The sequence below is a fragment of the Bombina bombina genome, chromosome 5 (assembly GCF_027579735.1).
Source record: "Bombina bombina isolate aBomBom1 chromosome 5, aBomBom1.pri, whole genome shotgun sequence".
NCBI classification, from domain to species: Eukaryota; Metazoa; Chordata; class Amphibia; order Anura; family Bombinatoridae; genus Bombina; species Bombina bombina.
In genome coordinates, this window is record NC_069503.1 from 555569176 (window position 1) to 555592083 (window position 22908).

Consider the following 22908-nt stretch of genomic DNA (forward strand, 5'->3'; position numbering starts at 1 on the left):
ATGAAAGTTTAATTTTGACTAGACTATTCCTTTAATGTTTATTTAAAACAAAGAAAACTAAGGAGTATTTATTAAAAAGACATTTACTAATTTATTAAGAAAATAAAGAATTATTATTATTATTTTTAATGTTACAGGTTTTAGCTTGTTTTTAAATTTCTTCTTCTGTAATTATATTTTTTTTTAAGAACCAACAAAAATATTTTATTGTTATTACAGGCATTATACGTGACGCTGATGACCGGTACGATCTGTTAAATCCAACATTTTTCGTTTTTGCTGAAAATGACCACGTTATTCCTCTTGAACAGGTATACAGATTATAGAAACTGTTAAAAAATTACATATATTCCACTGACTGCCAAGGTTTCTAAGATAGTTTATTTTATTTTCCAAGGCAGGCACATTTTATGATAAATGTAATAGGTTGCATTTTGTTCATATTTACTATATAAATTTGTATTATATTGTACTGGATTTCATATTTTTTACCTATTAATTATATTCAGTATTTTTTAGGTTAAATATAAAATTAACCCTAAGTGATGACCTTAATGGTCGTCCTTCGGGGTTAAGTGAGATTTTACAGAAATAGCACTAATGCCTTTCAGTCATCAGGATCAGGGAACCTCCATTACATGCGACATACACTAGATAAGTGTGTATCTCATATTGTTGCTGTATCATGTGAAGTATGACTTAATATGTATACAATTGTAGCGACAGACAATCAAAGCGATTGTACACTTAAATGCAGCCTAAGAACTGGAATGCTGCAATGCATGCTGGTATCAGGCTCAGTGTGCTATCATTGGATGCCTCAGGAGTTGAGCAGTCTAGTGATGCCCAATAAAGTACACAGACTTTATCTTCCTATGCCTTTTTTGTATACCTTGTTTCTCTCTCTCTAATAATTTTTTACAATCTTATCTGATACAGTTGGACACGGAATGATCCAATAAACAGTGCTCTATAATAAATGTTTGAATTAGGTATATAAGTCATCTCCAATTTTGAAAATAAGTAATTTCCTCTTACATCACAGTTGTGCGAAGCAACATGGAGCCATAACTGCAGCTTTATATAATGGATGCAGTATAAATTCATAATATACCAGGATCCATGTCTTACTCCCCTAAACAATTTTGTTTGGGTAGGGGATTCTGGGAAATAGGAAAAAGAGAAGAGTGGAGCCTGATGGTCATGGTTTTTCATGTTTAACTTGAATGCTGCACAGACCTTCAAGGACACAAAATATATCATTATTATTCCCATTTATCCAGATCATGTAAGATTTTTTTCAGCTATACACTATATGGCTAAAAGCATGCAGACACATGACCATCACACCTATATGAGCTCAAAACCATGAGCATTAATATAGTGTCTCTTATTTTTTGCGGCTATAAAAGCATCCACTCTTCTTTTGCATTTGGGACATCATACACTGATGCTCAATGAGGAGGTTTGGCCCGCAATCAGCATTTCCAATTTATCCCAAAGGTGTTCAATAGGGTTGAGATCAGGGCTCAAGTTCTTTCATACCAAACTCGTCAAACCATGTCTTCATGGCCATGCTGGAAGAGGAAATGGATTTCTTGTATTCTTGTCTTTGTATCCTGTAGCATTAAGATGACGCTTCATTGGAACTAAGGAGCTGAGCCCAAACCTTAAAAAACAACCCAAGACAATTATCCCTCCTCAACCAAACTTTCCAGAAGGCACTATGCATTCTCCTGGCATCCCCACACCCAGTTTCATCCATCAGACTGCTAGACAATGAAGTGTAATTACTCCAGAAAACATGCATCACCTTCTCCAGAGTCCAGTTGCGGTGTGCGTCACACCACTCTAGCCAACAATTGGCTTTTTGATGTGTGGCTGGTGTAAACCTGCTCGGCCATGGAAATCCATTTCATGAAGCTCTTGATGCACTGTTATTGTGCTGATGTTGCTTGCAGGGGCAGACTGGAACTCTAGTGAGTGATGCTTCAGCTTTTGATGAAAGTAAAACATTTGTAAACTGTCCTTTTAAGGATAATATAATGTAGTAGAAGTGGTGGCTGGTGAAGTTGTAAGTTGGTGTGGCAGAATATTCTTTCATTTCCATTTCCATAACCTTAATAAGTTGTGTTTTTTCATTGTTTTAATGCAGAAATCAGACATTGATTCAGTATTTATGTCCATTTTTTATAGAATTTAGTTACAACATAGTTGGCATTGTATTAAAGATCCCATTAATGCTATTTCATTAGAAATAAATCACTAAATGAACTAAAACTGTTAAGAAGTTAAAGGGACAGTCAAGTCCAAAAAAAACTTTCATGATTCAAATAGGGCATGCAATTTTTTTTTTCAATTTTAATTTTTTATTATTCAGCATATAAATTTCTAACAATTTGATTACGCCCGTGCAGGGCAACAACAAAAAAAATAAATAAGAGAAGATAAGAGAAATAAACATCGACATAGCTTTTTTGCAGCTTTGCTTATCTTCAATAATCAACTTAAGTTATACAAAAGTAAATTAACAATTGCTAACAGGGTAATACAACCGAAATACATACATAAGAATTAATAATAATGTGGTCAGCCCCTTAGCCCGTCCAACTTAAGCATACTGTACTCCTGCACACAATTATCCATTTTATACTGCTGACTTCTTTTTATCCCCTCTAAGGCCCTCGAATCATAAGCACATAACCTTTAATAGGGCCTTTTATTTCTCAGAATGACTTTGGGCCGTGTCCCCGCCCCCCCCCCCAACCGCCAAGGAAGGGGAAAAGAAAAAGAAAAAAGGGAAAAAAAAGGAAAGGAAATCCCCAACAAAGTGGCAAGGGAGTCTACCATACCCCTAGTAATACTAATTCCGAATTTCTAAAAGGAAAGATCATATAATCAATTTCGGTTGATGTGAAGATTTTAATGAATAAAGACCACTTCGTAAAAAACTTTTTAATGTCCCCTTCATCATTCATGTTGGTATCTATCTGTTTGTTTTTTAAGGCAGTTTTTAACCTCGTTAACCGAGGGGGTTGCCAACGTTTTCCATTTTTTAAAAATTAAGTATCTAGCTGCTATAATTACCATATTGATTAATTTATGTTGGGGATGTAGCTTCTCCCTATCTTTCTTTAGAAATACCATGTAACTCAAGGATAGATCCAGAGGGCCGATCTTGACGGTGTTTTTTAGCCAATATTCCACTTTCCTCCAGAATTGACCCATTCTAGGACAGCTCCATATCATATGTACCAAGTCAGCACCATATTTTGAACATTTTGGGCATTTAATAAATTCTGTGTTCCCACATTTAAGACCTTTCTCTGGAGTGAAGTATATCCTATATAGGAGTTTCACCTGTGTTTCCCTCCAGGTGGCAGAAAGTGTAGTCTGAGCTATTCTTGTAATAGAACCTTGTATCAATTGAGCATCAATATTGCTCTCTAATATTAAGTTATTCCAGTCTGCCGAGAGTTTCTCGAGATTTGAAGTGCCCCCGAGGGAGACAAGAAGGTGGTAACATGGGGAGATAGACATCAGTCCATTTCCTACCAATGTTAACCACCCCTCCAATTCTCCCCAGGACCAAGGGGAGTTTGTATCCTTCAAGAGTTCCACTACAAAATGTCTGGCTTGGAGGTATGCGAAGAATTCCTTATTTGGAAGATCAAATTCATGCCTAAGTGATTCGTATGCTTTTACCACATAATTCTCTCTATCAATGAGCTGAATGACCCTTACCAATCCTACGTTATGCCATCTTTGAAATACTGCTGATTCTATTCCCGCCGGGAATTTAGGGTTACCTAGAAATGAAGCAAACTTTGATACATTGCAGTCCAGAGATAGTGCCTTACCCATTTTCCACCAGCTCTGAATAGGGACATAGATAGTTTTGAATGCCTTCAACCCCTGGGGTATTAATTTTGGTTTACAATGTGTTAGAGCTGCTGGTAGGAATGGGTAGCAGATATTGTTCTCTAATTCATTATTTGTGACATAGTCTTTAATAAAAAACCAGTCTGCCACTATACGTGCTAAAAAAGCATAATTGTACATCCGCACATCCGGCAGTGCAAATCCCCCCTGATTCCGAGGTAATTGTAGCTTAGAGAGAGCAATTCTAGGTTTTTTGTTCTGCCAAATGAATCTTCTCAAAAGAGTATTCAGCAACCGAATGTCTTTTGCTTTAAGTAAAATGGGAAGATTCTGCAAGATATATAACAATATAGATAGGGTAATTTGAACAATCTAACTCACTCCAGATATAGCCTCCTTCACTAGTATAGTCTTCTCACAAGTCACTACACCTAAAGTTTTTGAAAAAAAGAAATTATAGTGGGATAGGAAGGGGCGCTGAACCGCAATCTGGAAATGTATATAACTTAAGACCTTTGCATTAATTTATATTTAGTTGGTGTAGAGAATACCAATATTAAATCTTATATGAGGTATGATGGTAAAATAAAATAAAATAATATAATAATCTTCTATCTTTTAGTTGGGGTAAAGAATACCAATAATAAGTTCAAGGTGTGATGATAAAATAAATTAGTATAATAATCTTCTATCTTTTCAGTGGTAATATAATGTGTGCTGCGTAGAAAGCTACTTAGTGAAAGTGTTAATGAAAGTGTTAATCTTTTAGTTAGGGTAGACAATACCAATAATATAAGGTTCAGGTATGATGATAAAATAAAATAGTATAATAATCTTCTATCTTTTCAGTGATAATATAATGTGTGCTGTGTGGAAAGCTGCTTAGTGAAAGTGTTAATGAAAGTTAAAACATGCTCATTTCTCCTTGTTTATGTAAGGAAAAAAAAAAAAAAATTAAATCGTGAGAGTAAATAGGTGTGAAATTAGTGTTAGAGCAGTAAGTTTAAAGTGACTCTATGCCACCAGGTAGATCTTTTGTGTATATAGTATACGTGCAGTATGGATGATAATTGTTGTAGTGAAAAGTAGGGGTGCAAAAAAAAAAAAATATAGTTAAATATATTTGTGATTAAATTAGTACTGGGAACTAGGGATCCTCACAAAGTTTTGAATTTTAGGTAAAAAATATGGATCCTAATTAAAAATGAGATAAACAGGGATAGTATGCAGATTAGTGTTATAATGTTAATTTATTAAGTAAGTTCATACTAAGAAATAAAAATTCCTTACAGACATTAATAGCAATAAAATATTAAACAGTAATGTTCTAAAAAATTAATATCTCTCATTTTTAATTAGGATCCATATTTTTTACCTAAAATTCAAAACTTTGTGAGGATCCTTAGTTCCCAGTACTAATTTAATCACAAATATATTTAACTATATATTTATTTTTGCACCCCTACTTTTCACTACAACAATTATCATCCATACTGCACATATACTATATACACAAAAGATCTACCTGGTGGCATAGTCACTTTAAACTTACTGCTCTAACATTAATTTCACACCTATTTAGTCTCACGATTTTTTTTTTTTTTTCCTTACATAAACAAGGAGAAATGAGCATGTTTTAACTTTCATTAACACTTTCACTAAGCAGCTTTCCACACAGCACACATTATATTATCACTGAAAAGATAGAAGATTATTATACTATTTTATTTTATCATCATACCTGAACCTTATAATATTGGTATTGTCTACCCTAACTAAAAGATTAACACTTTCATTAACACTTTCACTAAGTAGCTTTCTACGCAGCACACATTATATTACCACTGAAAAGATTATTATACTAATTTATTTTATCATCACACCTTGAACTTATTATTGGTATTCTTTACCCCAACTAAAAGATAGAAGATTATTATATTATTTTATTTTATTTTACCATCACACCTCATATAAGATTTAATATTGGTATTCTCTACACCAACTAAATATAAATTAATGCAAAGGTCTTAAGTTATATACATTTCCAGATTGCGGTTCAGCGCCCCTTCCTATCCCACTATAATTTCTTTTTTTCAAAAAGATATATAACAACTTCGGGAGTAAGACCATTTTAAACACCGCTATTCTACCTGATATAGATATTGGAAGACTTTGCCAGTTTGATAGACTCTGTTTAATCTCTGCCAGAATTGGGGGAATATTTAACTCATACAACTTCTCTATGTTAGCTGGAATTAGGATCCCCAGATATTTAAATGCACCCGCCACTATCTTGAAAGTAATATCAAGAGGTGAGTTTTTATTTCTCTTTAACCAAAGAAGTTCCGATTTTGAAGTATTAACTCTGTAGCCTGAAAAGGATCCAAATTGTTTGATAATTGATAATAGCTTTGGCAAATTATCTTTAATATGTGATAAATAGAGCAGAATATCGTCTGCATATAATGCAATTTTGAGCTCCTTTTTCCTAACCTTAATACCTTCTAGTTGATGTCTAACCATGATTGCTAGAGGTTCTATTGATAAATCAAAGTGCAGGGGAGATAGAGGACATCCCTGTCGTGTTCCCCTCTCCAGCGTAATCTCTGGGGAAAGGGTACCATTGACCAAGAGTTTAGTGCGAGGTTTATTATATAAATTTGTTACAAAATGACAAAATTTACCTTCGAAACCAAATTTGGTTAAAGTCTCGATTATGTGATCGTGATGAACCGAATCAAATGCTTTTTCTGCATCAATTGAAATAACCGCATGATCTGAGATGTCCTGCCCCTCCTCGCCCCAAACACATGAGAAAAATAATCTACAATCAGCAAGATCTCTCTAATCTTTGCTGATGAGTTCCGTCCGTGCAGAAATCCTGCCTGATCCCTATGTATGATAGTGGGTAGAATCTGTTGTAATCTATATGCTAGGATGGAGGTTAAGATTTTATAATCTATATTCAGGAGAGCTATGGGTCTATAAGATTCTTTTATGCTAAGGTGTTATGTTCTGTAAAGTTATGTGTTAAAACAGGTGGTAAATGAGTTCAGGTACCTAGTATCCGCTATAGCAGGACCACTCAGCCTCACACCAAACCTTGGATTCACACAGATTTAACTTACAGGAATCCGGTTTTGCTCATTGAACTGAGGGTCACTACTGCAGGGTACAGAGTGAATACGGAGCTGTCACGCAACCAGGTTACAGGATGTCTGTATCTCAACAGATAGGAGGAGTATCTATAGATAGGATAGGAAGTTAATCAACTAATTAACTAGTGATTAAATGTGATATAGCTGACACATATACAGAGAAGATAGATAGTGAAATGGAATGTAATACAAACAGATGTAGTACAAAGAGATATTGTTATAAGGCCAGAATGTATTTGTTAGGAATTCAGCACTTCAGGGAATATCATATGTAGATAGAATGATATATTAGATTATGTTAACAGATATTGTTTATGCAAGGATAAGTTAGTAACAAACGATAAGTCACTTAGTCAAGTTCAGGGTGGTCACAGCAAATGATGTTAAGCAAGCAGCAGTTCAAGCAGATTAGGCAATGTAACAGGCAGTTGAAGTTAATCCTGCAGTTTAGTGATAGTAACAGTCATTGAATACAGTGCTTAGTTAGTTTGCTTACTTGAGAGACATAATGATATCCAAAAAGAGTAATAAAATATACAGACCAATTCCTGATGATTATTTGGAAGGCTAAGTCAGAGCCAGATGAAAGCCTTACGGTATCCTGAATGCTTGTTTGTTGAAAGGACACAGCGCGGTACACGCGCTGTAGACACGCTGAGATGCCGGGTGTGACGTCACAGCCACCCGGTGTAACAGTTAGGGAATTGAAAGCTGCTCCTTTGGTTCCTAAGAAACTGCAAGTAACAAAAGAGGCAGACCGGCACACAGCAATGAAGGATTAATGTAGGCTGCCAAGATTCAAAGCAACAAGTAAGAAATCCCCACAGCTTGAGGAAAGGGCTAGGTGTCTTCAGAGAGGAGTCACATTAAGTAACTGATTCAAATTACCAAGCGAGGAGCATAGAGAGGAGGGGCCTTAAATAGGGAGAGAGGATTCAGAATTAAAGGGACAGGATTGTAATAGTGAATACCCTGACAGGACACCCCCCTCAAGGAGCCGCTCAGCGGATCAAGGACCTGGACGGTGAGGATTCCTCCTATGGAACAAGGAAACCAAGCGCGGAGCCATAACATTAGTAGCAGGCTCCCAAGAATCTTCTTCAGGTCCATAACCCTTCCAACTGACCAAATACTGAAGGCGGTTTCGAAAGTATCGAGAATCTTGAATAGAATCAATCTCGTACTCCATCTCATCTGTCACATGAGTTAGAGAAGTATCCATCGAAGATGTAGCCCTGATAGAAGCATAGGGTTTAAGGAGTGAGACATGAAATGTTGGATGAATTCTCATGGAAGAAGGTAGTTGAAGAGTGACTGCATTAACATTAACAACATTCTTAATTTCAAAGGGACCCAAATAAAGTGAAGCGAGCTTTTTGGAAGGAACTTGTAATCTTATATTCTTCGTGCTTAACCAAACTTTATCTCCCACCTTATATTCGGGAGGTTTAGAACGTCGTAGATCGTAGTAATGTTTTTGAGCTTTTTGAGCATCGAGTAGTAGTTGTTTTACAGTGGCGAAACCTTTCACTAAGGTATTGATTTTATCATTAACAACAGGTATAGGAGAGTTTTTCGGAGTCTGAATGTCATAAGAAGGATGAAAACCGTAGTTAAGGAAAAATGGAGACATTTTAGTGGAGGAATTGAGCATGTTATTATGAGCAAATTCAGCAGTGGAAAGGAGAGAATGCCAGTTATCTTGTTCTAGAGAACAGTAACAACGGAGATACTGTTCCAGGGCTTGATTTGTTCTCTCAGTCTGCCCATTGGTTTGTGGATGAAAAGCTGTACTTAACCTCCTAGAGATGTTGAGGGATTTACAAAGATGTTCCCAAAATCTAGAGGTAAATTGAGAACCTCTGTCAGTAGTAATGGAATTTGGTAGACCATGTAATTTGACAATATGATCTATGAAAAGAGTAGCTGTTTCTGGAGCTGTGGGTAGACCTCTATGTGGCAAGAAATGGGCCATTTTAGAAAAAAGATCAACAACGACCATGATAGTGTTGAAGTTAGCAGAAGGTGGCAGATCGACAATAAAGTCCATGGCAATATCTGCCCAAGGTCTTTCAGGTATTGGAAGAGATAGAAGGTATCCGTAGGGACGTGTATGTTGATGTTTTTTAGTAGTGCAAAGAAAACATGTTTTGATGTATTGCTTGATTGTATCAGACATTTTGGGCCACCAATAATTCCTTGAAAGGATATGAAGAGTCCTATGTACGCCAGGATGACCTGCTAAAGAGGAATCATGAGCTGCTGCTAAAAGCTGATTCCTGAGAACCTTGGGTACATATAGTTGATCATGATGATAGAACAGTTCATCAGAATGTTTATTTAAATTGAGGTGTGTTATTAATGAATCCTCCTTCTGTTGCAGCTTTAGGGTCTCCAAGAAATCGTTTGTTAAACAAATGATTCTGTCCGCAGGTATCACTGAGGCAGGTGTCAGATGATCTTGTGGCTTAGGAGGTATACGAGAGAGGGTATCTGCCTTAAGATTCTTAGAACCTGGACGATAGGTGATCACATAATCAAAACGTGAGAAGAAAAGGCTCCAGCGAACTTGACGAGAAGTCAGGGTCTTGTTTGACTTTAAATACTCTAAGTTACGATGGTCTGTGTAAATAGTAATAGGAAATTTTGTACCTTCCAGGATATGCCTCCAGAATTCCAATGCGGATTTGATGGCAAGCAATTCCTTATCACCAATACCATAGTTTATTTCAGCTGAGCTCATGACACGAGAGTAGAATGCAACAGGATGTAATGGCTGTTCTTGAGAGGCCCTCTGGGATAGAACAGCCCCTATTGCAAATTCAGAAGCATCAACCTCAAGCGTAAAATGACAACTGGGATCTGGGAATTGCAAAATAGGGGCTGAAGTAAATTTATTCTTGAGGGTAGTGAAAGAGTCCTGAGCTCTACTATCCCATGAAAACCTGATATGTTTCTTAGTTAAAGTTGTTAATGGTTTGACAATATGTGAGAAATCTTTAATGAATTTTCTATAAAAATTCGCAAAACCAAGAAACCTCTGGACATCTTTTCTCCAACATAGGTCTGTCCGGTCCACGGCGTCATCCTTACTTGTGGGATATTCTCTTCCCCAACAGGAAATGGCAAAGAGCCCAGCAAAGCTGGTCACATGATCCCTCCTAGGCTCCGCCTACCCCAGTCATTCTCTTTGGCGTTGTACAGGCAACATCTCCACGGAGATGGCTTAGAGTTTTTTAGTGTTTAACTGTAGTTTTTATTATTCAATCAAGAGTTTGTTATTTTAAAATAGTGCTGGTATGTACTATTTACTCTGAAACAGAAAAGAGATGAAGATTTCTGTTTGTATGAGGAAAATGATTTTAGCAACCGTTACTAAAATCCATGGCTGTTCCACACAGGACTGTTGAGAGGAATTAACTTCAGTTGGGGGAACAGTGAGCAGTCTTTTGCTGCTTGAGGTATGACACATTCTAACAAGACGATGTAATGCTGGAAGCTGTCATTTTCCCTATGGGATCCGGTAAGCCATTTTTATTCAGATAAGGGCTTCACAAGGGCTTATTAAGACTGTAGACATTTTCTGGGCTAAATCGATCATATTTACACATATTTAGCCTTGAGGAATCATTTAATCTGGGTATTTTTTGTAAAATAATATCGGCAGGCACTGTTTTAGACACCTTATTCTATAGGGGCTTTCCCTAATCATAGTCAGAGCCTCATTTTCGCGCCGGTATGGCGCACTTGTTTTTGAGAACAGCATGACATGCAGCTGCATGTGTGTGGAGCTCTGATACATAGAAAAGTCTTTCTGAAGGCATCATTTGGTATCGTATTCCCCTTTGGGCTTGGTTGGGTCTCAGCAAAGCAGATTCCAGGGACTGTAAAGGGGTTAAATATAAAAACGGCTCCGGTTCCGTTATTTTAAGGGTTAAAGCTTCCAAATTTGGTGTGCAATACTTTTAAGGCTTTAAGACACTGTGGTGAAATTTTGGTGAATTTTGAACAATTCCTTCATACTTTTTCGCAATTGCAGTAATAAAGTGTGTTCAGTTTAAAATTTAAAGTGACAGTAACGGTTTTATTTTAAAACGTTTTTTGTGCTTTGTTATCAAGTTTATGCCTGTTTAACATGTCTGAACTACCAGATAGATTGTGTTCTGACTGTGGGGAAGCCAAGGTTCCTTCTCATTTAAATAGATGTGATTTATGTCATAAAGAATTTAGTAAAAATGATGCCCAAGATGATTCCTCAAGTGAGGGGAGTAAGCATGGTACTGCATCATCCCCTCCTTCGTCTACACCAGTCTTGCCCATACAGGAGGCCCCTAGTACATCTAGCGCGCCAATACTCCTTACTATGCAACAATTAACGGCTGTAATGGATAATTCTATCAAAAACATTTTAGCCAATATGCCCACTTATCAGCGAAAGCGCGACTGCTCTGTTTTAGAAAATACTGAAGAGCATGAGGACGCTGATGATATTGTTTCTGAAGGGCCCCTACACCAGTCTGAGGGGGCCAGGGAGGTTTTGTCTGAGGGAGAAATTTCAGATTCAGGAAAAATTTCTCAACAAGCTGAACCTGATGTGATTACTTTTAAATTTAAGTTGGAACATCTCCGCGCTCTGCTTAAGGAGGTGTTATCCAATTTGGATGATTGTGATTATCTGGTCATTCCAGAAACACTATGTAAAATGGACAAGTTCCTAGAGGCCCCGGGGCCCCCCGAAGCTTTTCCTATACCCAAGCGGGTGGCGTACATTGTTAATAAAGAATGGGACAGGCCCGGTATACCTTTCGTACCTCCCCCCATATTTAAAAAATTGTTTCCTATAGTCGACCCTAGTAAGGACTTATGGCAGACAGTCCCCAAGGTCGAGGGGGCGGTTTCTACTCTAAACAAGCGCACCACTATACCCATAGAAGATAGTTGTGCTTTCCAAGATCCTATGGATAAAAAATTAGAAGGTTTGCTAAAAAAGATGTTTGTTCAGCAAGGTTACCTTCTACAACCAATTGCATGCATTGTCCCTGTCACTACAGCCGCGTGTTTCTGGTTCGATGAGCTAGAAAAGGCGATTATGAGGAGATTATGGACAGAATTCGTGCTCTTAAATTGGCTAATTCTTTCACCCTAGACGCCACCTTGCAATTGGCTAGGTTAGCGGCGAAAAATTCTGGGTTTGCTATTGTGGCGCGCAGAGCGCTTTGGTTAAAATCTTGGTCAGCGGATGCGTCTTCCAAGAACAAATTGCTTGACATTCCTTTCAAGGGGAAAACACTGTTTGGCCCTGACTTGAAAGAGATTATCTCTGATATCACTGGGGGCAAGGGCCACGCCCTTCCTCAGGATAGGTCTTTCAAGGCCAAAAATAAACCTAATTTTCGTCCCTTTCGCAGAAACGGACCAGCCCCAAGTGCTACGTCCTCTAAGCAGGAGGGTAATACTTCTCAAGCCAATCCAGCCTGGAGACCAATGCAAGGCTGGAACAAAGGAAAGCAGGCCAAGAAACCTGCCACTGCTCCCAAGACAGCATGAGATGCGGGCCCCCGATCCGGGACCGGATTTGGTGCGGGGCAGACTCTCTCTCTTCACTCAGGCTTGGGCAAGAGATGTTCTGGATCCTTGGGCGCTAGAAATAGTCTCCCAAGGTTATCTTCTGGAAGTGATTCATCCTGTTCCATTAAAAGAACGAGGGATGGGGTTCTACTCCAATCTGTTCGTAGTTCCCAAAAAAGAGGGAACGTTCAGACCAATCTTAGATCTCAAGATCCTAAACAAGTTTCTCAAGGTTCCATCGTCCAAAATGGAAACCATTCAAACAATCCTTCCATCCAGGAAGGTCAATTCTTGACCACGGTGGATTTAAAGGATGCGTATCTACATATTCCTGTCCACAAGGAACATCATCGGTTCCTAAGGTTCGCATTCCTGGACAAGCATTACCAGTTCGTGGCGCCTCCTTTCGGATTAGCCACTGCTCCAAGGATTTTCACAAAGGTACTAGGGTCCCTTCTGGCGGTGCTAAGACCAAGGGGCATTGCTGTAGTACCTTACTTGGACGACATTCTGATTCAAGCGTCGTCCCTTCCTCAAGCAAAGGCTCACACGGACATAGTCCTGGCCTTTCTCAGATCTCGCGGATGGAAAGTGAACGTGGAAAAGAGTTCTCTATCTCCGTCGACAAGAGTTCCCTTCTTGGGAACAATAATAGACTCCTTAGAAATGAGGATTTTTCTGACAGAGACCAGAAAAACAAAACTTCTAAACTCTTGTCGGATACTTCATTCCGTTCCTCTTCCTTCCATAGCGCAGTGCATGGAAGTGATAGGTTTGATGGTAGCGGCAATGGACATAGTTCCTTTTGCGCGCATTCATCTAAGACCATTACAACTGTGTATGCTCAGTCAGTGGAATGGGGACTATACAGACTTGTCTCCGAAGATACAAGTAAATCAGAGGACCAGAGACTCACTCCGTTGGTGGCTGTCCATGGACAACCTGTCACAAGGGGTGACCTCCCGCAGACCAGAGTGGGTCATTGTCACGACCGACGCCAGTCTGATGGGCTGGGGCGCGGTCTGGGGATCCCTGAAAGCTCAGGGTCTTTGGTCTCGGGAAGAATCTCTTCTACCGATAAATATTCTGGAACTGAGAGCGATATTCAATGCTCTCAAGGCTTGGCCTCAGCTAGCGAGGGCCAAGTTCATACGGTTTCAATCAGACAACATGACGACTGTTGCGTACATCAACCATCAGGGGGGAACAAGGAGTTCCCTGGCGATGGAAGAAGTGACCAAAATCATTCAATGGGCGGAGACTCGCTCCTGCCACCTGTCTGCAATCCACATCCCAGGAGTGGAAAATTGGGAAGCGGATTTTCTGAGTCGTCAGACATTGCATCCGGGGGAGTGGGAACTCCATCCGGAAATCTTTGCCCAAATCACTCAACTGTGGGGCATTCCAGACATGGATCTGATGGCCTCTCGTCAGAACTTCAAGGTTCCTTGCTATGGGTCCAGATCCAGGGATCCCAAGGCGACTCTAGTAGATGCACTAGTAGCACCTTGGACCTTCAAACTAGCTTATGTATTCCCGCCGTTTCCTCTCATCCCCAGGCTGGTAGCCAGGATCAATCAGGAGAGGGCGTCGGTGATCTTGATAGCTCCTGCGTGGCCACGCAGGACTTGGTATGCAGATCTGGTGAATATGTCATCGGCTCCACCATGGAAGCTACCTTTGAGACGAGACCTTCTTGTTCAAGGTCCGTTCGAACATCCGAATCTGGTCCCACTCCAGCTGACTGCTTGGAGATTGAACGCTTGATCTTATCAAAGCGAGGGTTCTCAGATTCTGTTATTGATACTCTTGTTCAGGCCAGAAAGCCTGTAACTAGAAAAATTTACCACAAAATTTGGAAAAAATATATCTGTTGGTGTGAATCTAAAGGATTCCCTTGGGACAAGGTTAAGATTCCTAAGATTCTATCCTTCCTTCGAGAAGGATTGGAAAAAAGGATTATCTGCAAGTTCCTTGATGAGACAGATTTCTGCCTTGTCTGTGTTACTTCACAAAAAGCTGGCAGCTGTGCCAGATGTTCAAGCCTTTGTTCAGGCTCTGGTTAGAATCAAGCCTGTTTACAAACCTTTGACTCCTCCTTGGAGTCTCAACTTAGTTCTTTCAGTTCTTCAGGGGGTTCCGTTTGAACCCTTACATTCCGTTGATATTAAGTTATTATCTTGGAAAGTTTTGTTTTTGGTTGCAATTTCTTCTGCTAGAAGAGTTTCAGAATTATCTGCTCTGCAGTGTTCTCCTCCTTATCTGGTGTTCCATGCAGATAAGGTGGTTTTACGTACTAAACCTGGTTTTCTTCCAAAAGTTGTTTCTAACAAAAACATTAACCAGGAGATAGTCGTGCCTTCTCTGTGTCCGAAACCAGTTTCGAAGAAGGAACGTTTGTTGCACAATTTGGATGTTGTTCGCGCTCTAAAATTCTATTTAGATGCTACAAAGGATTTTAGACAAACATCTTCCTTGTTTATTGTTTATTCTGGTAAAAGGAGAGGTCAAAAAGCAACTTCTACCTCTCTCTCTTTTTGGATTAAAAGCATCATCAGATTGGCTTACGAGACTGCCGGACGGCAGCCTCCTGAAAGGATCACAGCTCCTTCCACTAGGGCTGTGGCTTCCACATGGGCCTTCAAGAACGAGGCTTCTGTTGATCAGATATGTAGGGCAGCGACTTGGTCTTCACTGCACACTTTTACCAAATTTTACAAGTTTGATACTTTTGCTTCTTCTGAGGCTATTTTTGGGAGAAAGGTTTTGCAAGCCGTGGTGCCTTCCATTTAGGTGACCTGATTTGCTCCCTCCCTTCATCCGTGTCCTAAAGCTTTGGTATTGGTTCCCACAAGTAAGGATGACGCCGTGGACCGGACACACCAATGTTGGAGAAAACAGAATTTATGTTTACCTGATAAATTACTTTCTCCAACGGTGTGTCCGGTCCACGGCCCGCCCTGGTTTTTTAATCAGGTCTGATAATTTATTTTCTTTAACTACAGTCACCACGGTATCATATGGTTTCTCCTATGCAAATATTCCTCCTTAACGTCGGTCGAATGACTGGGGTAGGCGGAGCCTAGGAGGGATCATGTGACCAGCTTTGCTAGGCTCTTTGCCATTTCCTGTTGGGGAAGAGAATATCCCACAAGTAAGGATGACGCCGTGGACCGGACACACCGTTGGAGAAAGTAATTTATCAGGTAAACATAAATTCTGTTTTTTACATGAGGGTACTGGCCATTTGAGTATAGCTTCTACTTTAGTGGTCTCCATAGTAATCCCAGTAGGAGAGATACAGTAACCCAAAAATGAAATAGAGTTAGTATTAAATATACATTTCTCTAGTTTGGCGTAGAGATGATGTTGTCTTAAACGAGATAAAACTAATTTTACATGTTTTAAATGGTTTTCAAAAGTGTCTGAATAGACAAGAATGTCATCTAAATAGATAACAACACATACATCCAGAAGGTCGTGAAAAACATCATTTATGAAGCACTGGAAAGTGGCTGGGGCGTTGCAGAGCCCAAACGGCATTACTGTGTATTCGTAAAGTCCGTATCGTGTACGGAAAGCCGTTAACCACTCATCCCCTGCTCTCATCCTGATTAAATTGTATGCGCCCCTAAGATCGAGCTTGGTGTAGATGGTGGCACCCTGAAGGCGCTCAATTAATTCAGGGATGAGAGGCAGGGGATATCTGTTTTTCTTAGTACATTTATTCAGTTGTCTGTAATCTATAATGGGGCGTAAACTGCCATCTTTATTTTTCACAAAAAACATAGCAGCACCTGCAGAGGAAGTGGATGGGCGTATAAACCCTTTTTTCAAGTTTTCGTCTAGATATTCCTTAAGGTGTGCTAATTCAGGTTGAGACAAAGGATATATATGACCATATGGAATGGTGCAGTTAGGAATGAGATCAATAGGGCAGTCATACTTTCTATGTGGTGGAAGTGTGGCTGCCTCAACCTTATCAAAAACATCAGCATATTCTTTGTAGCAATCTGGTAATGTCTCTACATTAATATGACAAAGTGTATGAGAATTAGTGCAGAATTGCTTGCAGTACTGAGAATCAAAAACTACAGTAGAGTCTGTCCAAGAAATAGTGGGGTTATGCATAGACAACCACTGAATACCAAGTATCATAGGGTAGACAGAACTTGGTAAAACATCAAAAGATATCAACTCAGTATGCCCTGAGTCTGAGGTAACCTTAAGTGGAACTGTATGGTGTGAGATAGGACCAGAACTAAAAAATGAACCATCAACCAAACGGATGGCTAGTGCAACACTCTTTTTTATTAGTGGTATTTTGTGCTTATCAACAAAAACTAAATCTATGAAATTCCCAGATGCTCCAGAGTCAATTACGGCCTGTACGTCTATCTTCTGCTGATCCCACTGTAACGAGAGAGGGATTGATAAATGAAGCAAATTATTATTAACCATATTTACATTGTGCTCACTCTCTTACCCTTCTTTTGACGAAGGAGAGATGGGCAATCCCTTACGCCATGATCCTTTTCAGCACAATATAGGCACAAATTAAGCAGTTTGCGTCTGGCTTTCTCTTCAGGCTTTAGAGGGCCTCTAATCACAGCAACATCCATGGGTTCATCAACATTCTTGGTAGCATGGGTAGGAAGATTTGCATGATAGGGAGTGTATTTCTTAGGAGTAATGTCAGTTGTGGATTTTTCATATTTCCTTTCCCTGAGTCTCCGGTCAATACCAATACATAAAGTCATGAGATCCTCAAGGACATCTGGAATGATACCTCTAGCAAGTTCATCTTTTAATGAGTCACTGAGGCCCAAGCGAAATTGATTTTTCAGAGCTGGGTTGTTCCATAAAGTGTCAGGAGCCCATCTTTTAAAGTCTGTTATGTATTCCTCTACCATCCTTTTCCCTTGGCGTAAGGATCTCAAAGCTGTTTCAGCAGTATTCTGCTTGTTATGATCCTCATATAAAAGGGACATCGCAGAAAAAAAGGAATCAAGAGAATTTAATATGGGATCATCAGTCTCATAGAAAGCGTTGGCCCAAGATCTAGCTTCTCCACGCAAAAAAGAAATCACAGTCAAAACTCTGATTCTGTCAGTAGGATAAGACCTAGGTTTCAAAGTGAACATAAGAGTGCAAGAATTTCTAAAGTCTCTGAACATGGACCTGTCCCCAGAGAATTTCTCTGGCGGACTCACAACAGGCTCAGGTGTAATCACAGAAGTAGAAGGTTTAGTTGCCATATGCTCATTAATAAATTTTCTAATATTCTGGTTCTCGATTTGTATCTCTCTTAAACCCTGTAACATACTATCCATACTTTGTGCTAGAGAACCCACTCTATTGGAAAGCTCACTCAACTCCATGATAGTGGATAGAGGTACTTTTATTGGGCTTGGTAATATGTTATGTTCTGTAAAGTTATGTGTTAGAACAGGTGGTAAATGAGTTCAGGTACCTAGTATCCGCTATAGCAGGACCACTCAGCCTCACACCAAACCTTGGATTCACACAGATTTAACTTACAGGAATCCGGTTTTGCTCATTGAACTGAGGGTCACTACTGCAGGGTACAGAGTGAATACGGAGCTGTCACGCAACCAGGTTACAGGATGTCTGTATCTCAACAGATAGGAGGAGTATCTATAGATAGGATAGGAAGTTAATCAACTAATTAACTAGTGATTAAATGTGATATAGCTGACACATATACAGAGAAGATAGATAGTGAAATGGAATGTAATACAAACAGATGTAGTACAAAGAGATATTGTTATAAGGCCAGAATGTATTTGTTAGGAATTCAGCACTTCAGGGAATATCATATGTAGATAGAATGATATATTAGATTATGTTAACAGATATTGTTTATGCAAGGATAAGTTAGTAACAAACGATAAGTCACTTAGTCAAGTTCAGGGTGGTCACAGCAAATGATGTTAAGCAAGCAGCAGTTCAAGCAGATTAGGCAATGTAACAGGCAGTTGAAGTTAATCCTGCAGTTTAGTGATAGTAACAGTCATTGAATAAAGTGCTTAGTTAGTTTGCTTACTTGAGAGACATAATGATATCCAAAAAGAGTAATAAAATATACAGACCAATTCCTGATGATTATTTGGAAGGCTAAGTCAGAGCCAGATGAAAGCCTTACGGTATCCTGAATGCTTGTTTGTTGAAAGGACACAGCGCGGTACACGCGCTGTAGACACGCTGAGATGCCGGGTGTGACGTCACAGCCACCCGGTGTAACAGTTAGGGAATTGAAAGCTGCTCCTTTGGTTCCTAAGAAACTGCAAGTAACAAAAGAGGCAGACCGGCACACAGCAATGAAGGATTAATGTAGGCTGCCAAGATTCAAAGCAACAAGTAAGAAATCCCCACAGCTTGAGGAAAGGGCTAGGTGTCTTCAGAGAGGAGTCACATTAAGTAACTGATTCAAATTACCAAGCTAGGAGCATAGAGAGGAGGGGCCTTAAATAGGGAGAGAGGATTCAGAATTAAAGGGACAGGATTGTAATAGTGAATACCCTGACATAAGGTCTTTCACTTGTTTGGGGATTAGTATTGTGTTTGATGCCGAGAAAGAGGGGGGGATTGGGAGCCCATCTATATATATTGCATTGAATAACCTACACAGACTTGGAACTATTGCTGGCGCTAGGATTTTGTAAAATTCGTTAGGCAGCGAGTCAGGACCAGGAGCTTTCTCCGGTGCAAGTTTATTTATAACTCGCTCAATTTCAAGTTCACCGACAGGGGCGTTTATAATCTCTATCTCGTCTGCCCTAAGAGTTGGAATTATCAATTGTCTCCAAAATTGAGCCGATTGGGTTTTATCTGAGTCTTTCAGAGAGTATATCTCTTGATAATAAGCTGAAAACAGGTCTGCGATCTTTTCTGAACTTGTTATTGTTTTCCCCTCCTGTTGAAGTGAATCAATCACCACTGACCCTTTGGCTCCTTTAACTAGTTTTGCCAGAAGCTTTCCTAATTTGTTTCCAAATCTATAAAATTTTGCTTGTGATTTTAGTTCTCTTTGTGTGGCCTGATATGTTAGATAGGTGTCTCTTTCATTTTTAACCCTTATATATTTTAACCAATTAACCTTTGTTTTTGCTGAGAGATAATGGTTGTAAGCATTGGTCAATGCAATGGTCACTTCTTTCTCTCTAGTTTTAATTTTTTTCTGTATCTTAGATACATAGGATATTATTTCGCCCCTTAGAACAGCTTTAGCAGCCTCCCAAAATATCATGGGATGCTTATAATATTCTGCATTATGCTCCACATATTCTTTAAATTTTAAGTTGAGACAGTTTTTAAACTTTACGTCCTTTGCTAGAAAAATAGGGAAAAAAAAACGAGCTTGGTTAGCTCTTCTATCCGATTCCTGGACTTGGAGAATAATAGGAGCATGATCCGAAAGAGAGATGGGTAATATATCTGACTTCACCTTTGAATTTAGGAGCTTGTCGTCCGTAAGGAATAGGTCAATCCTGGAGAATGATTTATGGGCCCTAGACATACATGTAAAATTTCTTGCATCAGGATTTTGCAGTCTCCATATGTCTTTTACTGCCAGATTCTGTGTAATTTTTTTCATAATCTTAGATTCCAAATTGTCCCTTTTTGCTTTTTAGTTGCTTAGAGCCTAACCTCATTCTATCTAGCGGGTATTGTGGGGCCATATTAAAATCGCCTCCACAGATCAAAAACCCCTCCTGAAAAAGCAGGATCTTAGTCTGTAAAGAATCCCAGAATAGTGGGTCTATGACGTTAGGTGCATAAATATTACACAGTGTATAGATGGTTTTTGCCAACTTAATTTTTAACATAATATATCTACCCTCTGGATCTACCCCCATCCCAAGAGTCTCTAACCCTTTAGCCATTATTTTTTCCCCCAGGAGTATAGCAACGCCTCTTTTCCTATTTAGACTTGGGGTAGCATAGACCTCCTTTACCCAGGCTTTCTTTAATTTCATAGTTTCTTCAAGTTTCAAGTGTGTTTCAGGGCATGCAATTTTAAACAACTTTCACATTTACTTTTATCACCAATTTTAATTTGTTCTCTTGGTATTCTTAGTTGAAAGCTAAACCTAGAAGTTTCATATGCTAGTTTCTTAGACCTTGAAGGCTGCCTCTAATCTAAATGCATTTTGACAGTTTTTCACCACTAGAGGGCGTTAGTTCATGTGTTATAGATAACATTGAGATCATGCTTGTGAATTTACCGAGGAGTGAGCACTGATTGGCTAAAATGCAAGTCTGTCAAAAGAACTGAAATAAGGGGGCAGTCTGCAGAAGCTTATATACAAGGTAATTGCAGAGCTAAAAAGTATATTAATATAACCGTGTTGGTTATGCAAAACTAGGGAATGGGTAATTAAGGGATTATCTATCTTTTTAAAACAACAAAAAACTTAATTTATGTAAGAACTTACCTGATAAATGCATTTCTTTCATATTGGCAAGAGTCCATGAGCTAGTGACATATGGGATATACAATCCTACCAGGAGGGGCAAAGTTTCCCAAACCTCAAAATGCCTATAAATACACCCCCCACCACACCCACAATTCAGTTTAACGAATAGCCAAGCAGTGGGGTGATAAAGAAAGAAGTAGAAAGCATCAACAAAGGAAATTTGGAAATAATTGTGGTTTATACAAAAAATCATAACCACCATAAAAAGGGTGGGCCTCATGGACTCTTGCCAATATGAAAGAAATTAATTTATCAGGTAAGTTCTTACATAAATTATGTTTTCTTTCATGTAGCTAGTGACATATGGGATATCAATACCCAAGATGTGGATCTCCACTCAAGTCACTAGAGAGGGAGGGAATAAAATAAAAACAGCCATAATCTGCTGAAAAAAATTAATCCACAACACAAAAATATAAATTTATTTCATTTGAAAGAAAAAAAACTTAAATCAAAAGCAGAATAATCAAACTGAAACAGCTGCCTGAAGAACTTTTCTACCAAAAAACTGCTTCCGAAGAAGCAAATACATAAAACGGTAGAATTTAGTAAATGTAAGCAAAGAGGACCAAGTTGCCGCTTTGCAAATCTGATCAACTGAAGCTTCATTCTTAAAAGCCCACGAAGTGGAGACTGATCTAGTAGAATGAGCTGTAATTCTCTGAGGCGGGGCCTGACCCGACTCCAAATAAGCTTGATGAATCAAAAGTTTTTTTCAACCAAGAAGCCAAGGAAATAGCAGAAGCCTTCTGACCTTTCCTAGGACCAGAAAATAAAACAAATAGACTGGAAGTCTTCCTGAAATCTTTAGTACCTTCCACATAATATTTCAAAGCTCTTACCACATCCAAATAATGTAAGGAGCTTTCCAAAGAATTCTTAGGATTAGGACACAAGGAAGGGACAACAATTTCTCTACTAATGTTGTTAGAATTCACAACCTTAGGTAAAAATTAAAAAGATGTCCGCAAAACTGCCTTATCCTGATGAAAAAATCAGAAAAGGAGACTCACAAGAAAGAGCAGATAACTCAGAAACTCTTCTAGCAGAAGAGATGGCCAAAAGGAACAACACTTTCCAAGAAAGTAGTTTAATGTCCAAAAAATGCATAGGTTCAAATGGAAGAACCTGTAAAGCCGTCAGAACCAAAATAAGACTCCAAGGAGGAGAAATTGATTAAATAACAGGTTTAATAAGAACTAAAGCCTGTACAAAACAATGTATATCAGGAAGTATAGCAATCTTTCTGTGAAATAAAACAGAAAGAGCCGAGATTTGTCCTTTCAAGAAACTTGCAAACAAACCCTTATCCAAACTGTCCAGAAGAAACTGTAAAATTCTAGGAATTTTAAAAGAATGCCAGGAGATTTTATGAGAAGAACACCATGAAATGTAAGTCTTCCAAACTCGATAATAAATCTTTCTAGAAACAGATTTACAAGCTTGTAACATAGTATTAATCACTGAGTCAGAGAAACCTCAATTTCCATACCTTCAAATTTAATGATTTGAAATCCTGATGGAAAAAACGGATCTTGAGATAGTAGGTCTGGCCGAACAGAAGTGGCCACGGCGGGCAACTGGACATTCGAACCAGATCCGCATACTAAAACCTGTGTGGCCATGCTGGAGCCACCAGCAACACAAATGATTGTTCCATGATGATTTTAAAGATCACTCTTGGAAGGAGAACTAGAGGCGGGAAAATGTAAGCAGGGTGATAACACCAAAGAAGTGTCAGCGCATCCACTGCTTCTGCCTGAATATCCCTGAACCTGGACAGGTATCTGGGAAGTTTC

The 22908-nt window shown here is 39.0% G+C and overlaps 1 protein-coding gene across 1 annotated transcript in view; it reads left to right on the forward strand.

Annotated features, from left to right (window-relative positions):
• CMBL (carboxymethylenebutenolidase homolog) overlaps positions 1-22908 on the forward strand; it is a 104963-nt gene that overhangs the window by 46613 nt on the left and 35442 nt on the right. The window contains exon 5 of the mRNA XM_053714509.1: positions 220-311. Coding sequence (XP_053570484.1) covers positions 220-311 — 92 coding nt within the window. The remainder of the gene's footprint in view (positions 1-219; positions 312-22908) is intronic.